Below are 7,500 nucleotides of genomic sequence, written 5' to 3' on the forward strand. Positions count from 1 at the left end.
TGTATTATTGTAAAATAACTCACCTTATTGTGAGGTGGTTGTTGGAGGTTTTGGTGATGATTTGCTGGTGGAAGGGGTTGAAGTGCTGCTAGTAGCTGCTGAATTAGGCCAAAATAATTTTGTTTTAGGCACTTCCTTTGCTGTCTGTTTCAACTCCCTGTGAAGTTCGGTGTAGAGATTTATCTTCGGCTTTCCGTGCCATCCTAATGGTTGATTCATTCACGCTATGTTGCCTGGCCAAAGATGAAGCAAAAACTGATGATAATTTATTCAGGATATCAAGTTTGACATCCATGGTCATCACTTTCCTACTCTTCTTCTCTGGTTGGTTCAAATTGGGTCTTTTGGGAGCCAAAATGATCGACGTAAATTCACTTGATGGCGGCAGGTTCGGAGATTGCGACAGGTTTATTTATATAAACGTGCATTTATAATTTAATTTATATACACGTGCAGCACGAGCGGCAGCTCGTGCTGCACGTGTATATAAATCAAATAGTAATTAAGTAAAGCAATAAGGATAAATAAATATATATATATATATACAGAGATGCCAACTTTTGGAAATCAGAATTAGGGAGGATTTTCAACCGACACCAAATAATGTGCGCAAAGCGCACATCTCGAGCGCGGAGTGCTCGACCCTTGCGGCGGGGTCCAGGGCCCGCCTTAGGGCCCTGGAAGCTCTGGGGTTCTAGACGCTCTCTCGTGCCCTCTGAGCCCTATTTTGGAGCATTTAACATGTTAAGAATTCCCACTTTTTGAACAAAAAAAGGGGAAAATTGTGCACTTTTTAATGTTACATGTATGTTAATACTAGTAAGTTAGGGGACAATCAAAGATTAACAAAAAGCACAAAAGAAGCAATATTTTTCTTACCTTACTGGCTGGTACTACTGCTGCTTGCTTTTTCCATGGCAGCTTTGCTGAGTGACAGCTGTGTGGCTCTTTTAGCCCTTCTGATTATGTCTTTGCTGTATTCTCTCTGGTAGCAAGGGGTGCTGTCGATGTCACTATCACCGCCACTAAACAGACAGGGGAATTTCTTGATGAAAAACTCCACACAGTCAAACCCCACTTCTTGGTGTAGCTTAACATCCAGCACCTGAGCATGCTTGGCTAATTCATCATCTAGCGGCCAGGTTTTAAAGATATAATTGCAGGCTTTCACATAATATGAGCGAACTGCACTGAAGAAACCTTGGATGTCTGACTCACTCAGAGTGAAGGTGGATTTCTTGAGACTCCTTTGTTCCCTTATATACAGTTTGGCATCGTTCCCAATCATGAGGTCCTCATCATTGTTCTGATGATTTCTGTCAGAGAAGGGTACATTTACCAGAGCAACCGATGACACCGATGGTTTCAAAAACCGTACGAAGATATCTTTCAGAAGATCATTCAATTCTCCGTGCAGGAGATGAATACAGGGTTCGTCTCTTTGGAGCAGAAGATTCCCCTTCTCAAAAAGCTTGTTAGCATATCGAAGGAAGAAACAATAGAGTTTTGTTTGTGGAGACAAGAACATCCTGTTGACACGTTTTTCTCTAGATTCCTGCACAGTGTTTGAGGAAGATGCGCTTTTAGTTGTAGAACTCGTAGTACACTTAGCCGCAGGGCGATCACACTTGCGTTTACTGCCAGCAGAAGAGGTCAGACTCGTAGTACCAGATCCAATTTTACGTTTGAGGAGAGAGCTTGAGGTAGGTGCAGCCAAGGAAGAAGACCTCTGATTCGAAGGTTTTGCTGAGCTTCTATCAAGTGATTTGGCAAAAGCAGAACTTAATTTGGGTCCTTCTTTGCCTGTAGATGGGACTATCACAGTCTTTCTCGACTCTGAAGGGATCTGCTTTGTAGATGAACGTGATGAAGGGCCGGTGATGCTACCTGCTCTCAGCATTGGTTTTGGTGCTGTCCCTGCTGTCTTCTTCGCAGCAGATACTGCAGTGGTAGTGGTGAATGCTGCTCCACTAGTGCTTGATCCTGCAGTGCCAGTACTGGCAGTAGATACAGTGCCGTCCTTCTTGCTCGTTGTTAGAGTCTTGGCTACAGTTGGTTGCATTTTTCTTCGTACTTCTTCTTTGAAGAAGACGCGAAGTGGCTCCCACTGTTCAATCAGCCTGTCTAGGCACTGACCAAGGGACAGCCACCTTGTTGCGACATGCTTCAGAATCTTGTGTGTCGGGGCATCACAGAGTTCTTGCAGTGCTTTCACTCCTTTGACGCGTTTACTACTTTTGTCCAAGTAGTAGTAAATATCGATGAGAAAGTCATCTAATTCAATGGGTAAGGCCTGAGCCGCGTTCTTGGCCGTATTGTGCATCATATGGCAAGGGCATCCCATGATGTAGCACTCTGGATTTTGTTTGTGGATATAAGCAGCGACTCCTTTGTGCTTGCCCACCATGACAGAGGCATTATCAGCACAAAAGGAAACACAATTTCCCCACGGAATTTTCCTGTCACTGAACTCATGATCAAGCAGTTTGAAAATGTTTTCTCCAGTGGAATCTTGTTTGCACGCAGGCAAACTTAGCAAACCTTGCTTCACAATCCCAGCACTGTTGTCATGGTACGAAATCAGGACAGGATATAGCTGGGCCTCACCACTGTCATTGCTACCGTCTGGAGCTAGGCTAAATGGAGCGAGTCTAGCAATATCGGCAACAGATGAAGCAGTAACATTTGACAACTCACCAATTACACTGGTCAACAACAAATTTGTTGTCTGCATTTTTAAGCTGATTTAGGACGAATCTGATGCGCTGAAGCCAAAACTCACATTAGTTTTGTTCAATCAGGTCAAGTTTTTGAGATATGGCCACATGTCTGTTTTTAGATTTTTGTTCACATGTACGCATGTGTGGAGCATTTTAGAAGAAGTTGGTGGGGGTAAAATATCATGTCAAATAATTGTTTTAATTGGAAATAATATGACAAGAAGTATTCAGGTACGATAGTTCTGGGTGATTATGTCGAAAAGGGATCAGTTTGAAGTCATAAAACCTCAAAATCTTCCAAAAATTGGTGAGGCAAAGCATAAAGTTCGTGGATCAAAACTAAAGTTAATGGGGCAGATTTTGTAATAATGTGATACAAAAAAGTTGTATTTCTTGAAATAACGAACTCTGAAGAATGTACAATACCTACATGCGCCAATTTATGACATGCGCTTCTGCTCAAGCTTGGAGTGCCACAGTACGAACCCAAAGATTGGAGACTGTTCATTGACAGCAGCAAGCGATCACTGAAATGTGTTCTGCTACACAACGGCAACCATTTTGCCTCTGTACCCATCGCTCACTCGACTACACTGAAGGAGAAGTATGAAGCGGTGAAGTACGTGCTGGAGAAAATTGGTTATGATCAGCTTAAGTGGTTTATTTGTGTTGACCTGAAGATGGTGAACTTTTTGTTGGGACAACAGTCTGGCTTCACCAAGTACCCATGTTTTCTGTGCATGTGGGATAGTAGGGACCGTGCTCAGCATTACACGAAGAAGGACTGGCCTGTGTGGGAGGAATTGGTGCCATGCAAAGAAAGGAACGTCATCAACGACCCTCTGGTGGACAGAGACAGAATACTCTTCCCACCGCTGCACATCAAGCTCGGCTTAATCAAGCAGTTCACCAAGGCTCTGGACAAAGATGGTGACTGCTTCACTTACTTGTGCCAGGCTTTTCCAGGATTGACCATGGAGAAGTTGAAAGTTGGCATCTTTGATGGTTCTCAGATCCGTCAGCTCATCAGAGATCCAGAGTTCAAAAACTCAATGAACGAAGTGGAACTGGAAGCGTGGAAGACATTTGTTTTGGTAGTGAAGAACTTTCTTGGCAACAATAAGGCCAGAAACTACGCAGAACTTGTCAACAACATGCTGACTGCTTTCAGAAACCTGGGCTGCAACATGAGCATCAAAATGCACTACCTATTTTCACATATGAACCGGTTTCCTGAGAACCTGGGTTCAATGAGTGACGAGCAGGGGAGAGATTCCATCAGGACATGAAGGAGATGGAGACCAGGTATCAGGGTCGCTGGGACGCAGTCATGATGGCTGACTACTGTTGGAATCTGAAGAGAGACCTCCCTGCCGCTGAACATTCCAGGAGTTCGAAGAAACGGAAGTTCAAGCCCTGAAGTTTGAACAGTGGTGACGCAACATGCAATTTACTTGTACTTACCTTTATCAATGCCCACCATTCAGATGACAGTAATCGATGTTTCTATCATGTAATCAATAAATGTTGTTGGCAAAACATTTTTTCTTAAAAACATGTTTAGGATGATATGTGTTGACAAAAATCAGCTGATAATGCCACAAAAATGTAATTGATTTTGTCACAAGATCTGATTTTTTCAAATAAACTTAGCACAAAAACCTGACCTGATGGAGAGAAACGGATGCCATTTCCTGATTCAGCAGTGCCAGAATACCCTAATTCACTAGTAGAAATCTAGACAACATTCAGAAAGTAAAAAATTGTTGACCAGTGTTCTTTTTTTCTTCTTTGTTCTTGTTTTTTTTTTTTTTTTTCTTTTTTTTTTCTTGCTTTTTGTTCTTGTTTTTTTTTTTTTTTTTTTTTTTTTGTTCTTGCACATCTTGCACATCTTGCAAGTTTTTGTTCTTGCACATCCATACTTTGAAGAAACTTTTGAATCTGGAAACATCTTTTGAAATAGAGGTCCAGCATGATCTGAGACTGATATGGGCAAGTTATGTTCCACAATAAATCCACTAAAGAGAAGTTCCGCTCGGGTAACATCCTCTTCCTCGCTTGTCCCTTGTTTGGTGAAATAATTCAGAAGTGTACCGGTACTCGTGCTCGAAGATCTCTCCTTTGCAATGTCTGTGTGCCGTTTGCTTCCAACGTGCTTCCGAATATCATCGCGACCTCCGTGCTCAACTGAAATATCAACGCTGCATACTGTACAATACGCATGATGAATTCCTCTTTCAGACTTTCGAATACACGGGTATTGGAGACTGTATTCGGTCTTGTACTTCTGAGACCATTTCTTGGTCTTCGTAAGCTTCTTTTCTGCCATTCCGTAATCAACATCGAGGGTTTGAAGCATCGGTAACTTCGAAGTCGATGTTCCACAGCTGCAGCGCGACTCGTAGAACTCTAGCGGCTGTTAAATTAAACACCGCACGGTGGTCGCGACCGCCGGGCTGGTACGGGGCCCAGCTGCATGCAGTGAGCGTATCGCATGCATATACACTGTGCATACATACCGCATGCACTGTATTGCACACATACCGCATGCACTGTATTGCACACATACCGCATGCACTGTATTGCACACATACCGCATGCACTGTATTGCACACATACCGCATGCACTAAATCTCAGTGCATGATCGCATAAGCGAGATCCAGACCCAATGTTTCGCTGCTCCTCATTTGAATTTGCAATTTTTTACGTACAATTTGGTAGCAGCGAACGTTATGGAGTTACCACATGCTATACGTAGCAGACGATGCTTTTCATTCAATTCTCATACTAGTACATTCTGATTAGTGAACAGTGCAAAAATATCAAAATTTCGGGAGGATAAGGATAGTGATCGTAAGGGCGGGAGTTTGGGTGAATTTTCGGAAGCCTCCCGATGAAATCGGGAGGGTTGGCATTGCTGTATATATATGTATGTATGTATGTATGTAAGTACTGTAAGACCCTTGAAGACCCCACAGACCCTGAAGACGCTTCAAACCTTGTCCGTCCGTGAAGCCGTGTGACCAGAGGTCTATTAATTATATTATGCGCCTTTTGAACATCAGTTTCACCCTGGACTACACATACGTCGATTATTTCCGTACTATCGGAATGTACCTTTTAAACCTTTCAACCCTTTGGTCTGTTGAGATCCCTCAGACCTTTGAAAACCTCAAAGCCCGAAAGACCCTTTAAGACCCTTCAGACACCAAAAACACAGAACACCCCAGAGACCAAGAAGACACAAAGACCCCTTAGACCCTTGAAGACCTCAAAGACCATTTTGGCACTTTCAACTACAAAGACCCATAAAACCCTTTAAGACCCCAAAAGATCCCTTTTACCTTTAAGACCCTTTGGACTCCTTTAGATCCCTTCACCCTTCAGACCCATAGAACCTCTACACCCAAGTCCCTTTCGACCCCTTAGACTCCAGATAATTGGCCTTCAGGCTTCAATTACGTCTTGTGCTTATACAATGCCTGTGTTTTTTCACCGGGAGCGATTGAGTAAATCGAATATTGAGGTTGTATCGATTTGTTGTTAACACAAATTAAATTATTATAGTGTTTACACGTGCACCCCTTCGTAAAAGGATCACTTTACTCAGGTTTATTATACCACCTCGTTGTTCAGGACTCGAGTATGTTGCTTATACACTGCTCGGGTTTTTCCCAGGAGCGATGGAGCAACACGTTTTGTAAAGATCATATGTTGAGGTTGTTGCGATTTCTTGTCAACAACACAAATTTAATCACCAGAGTACGTATTTAATTGTGTTTCCCTGGGCAACGCTGGGTACTTCAGCTCGTACATACATAAAACCAAACTCCAAATTGGATGTGCTGACAACGAGGACGAGACTTTAAGGGTCCCTCAGAGCCTTAATCCGGCATGCCAGCTCACACCATCCCCCACCCAAACACACGATCTTTTCTACCCCCATCAACACCATGTAACCAAATCCTCGTTTGGTTTTTGTCCAAATATTAAACCGCCATCACAAAGTCACCTTTTTGTCCTCTATCTATCTGCCATCTGACTGTCCCATGAATCCAGATCCTGCATAACAAAAGAATACCGTTCTTAAGGCCTTCAGGATTATTTTCAAAAGACACAGTGAGAAGGTGAAAGCAGACAAGACAGCCGATTTAATATATCAATTTCTCAAGGGGTGGCCATGAGCTACCCTGCCCTGGCAGCACCAAACAAAACACGGATGGATGGATGGATGGATGGATGAATGAATGAATGGATGAATGAATGAATAGGAAACGCTGAAAGAAAACTTTCTATACCTTGACATTCTTCATAATCTTGGCTTTGTAATTGTCGTTCGCTGCTGTCCGTAACTTTTCCAGTTCTTCCGCATTCTGAAAGGTCCAGTGCTTGCGTTGCGTGCCGCTGTGGAACATGCTTTACAAAAACACCGACGGGGGACCAGTGAGTGCGGTGAACAATGAAATGCCTGTGCAAAACGAACATGAGACACAATATCACATCTCACGTAAACGTCATCAGGACTGAAATTCAGCTTCAACGACAACTGAACGCGAAGCGCGATCGCAGATTCACCTGAAACGGCTCAGCGCGAGCAATGATTGGATAATTCGATGAACCGGAAGCGGAAGTAACGAAAAAAAAATACATTTCCATCTCAAAATACTTTCGTTGAAAAAAAAAATCAACACACTTTGTTTTGATTTTCAAATCAAACGGATTATGAAGTCAGGCGAAGAACGTCGTTTGGGAATAACTTTGCGCAGGACCCGAGGCCGA

The 7,500-nt window shown here is 43.0% G+C and overlaps 1 protein-coding gene across 4 annotated transcripts in view; it reads right to left on the reverse strand.

Moving 5' to 3' along the window:
* Positions 1-7,428, reverse strand: part of CCNH (cyclin H) — a 112,177-nt gene extending 104,749 nt beyond the window's left edge. For 2 of the 4 annotated variants that reach the window (XM_085877245.1, XM_085877241.1), the window contains exon 1: positions 7,020-7,286. In XM_085877245.1, coding sequence (XP_085733371.1) covers positions 7,020-7,136 — 117 coding nt within the window. In that variant the 5' untranslated portion in view covers positions 7,137-7,286. The other 2 variants (XM_085877244.1, XM_085877242.1) reach the window with 2 other exon arrangements.
* Positions 7,429-7,500: the final 72 nt, after the last annotated feature.

The sequence above is a fragment of the Eptatretus burgeri genome, chromosome 4 (assembly GCF_056783735.1).
Source record: "Eptatretus burgeri isolate ZD-2024b chromosome 4, Ebu_testis_v1, whole genome shotgun sequence".
Taxonomy (NCBI): Eukaryota; Metazoa; Chordata; class Myxini; order Myxiniformes; family Myxinidae; genus Eptatretus; species Eptatretus burgeri.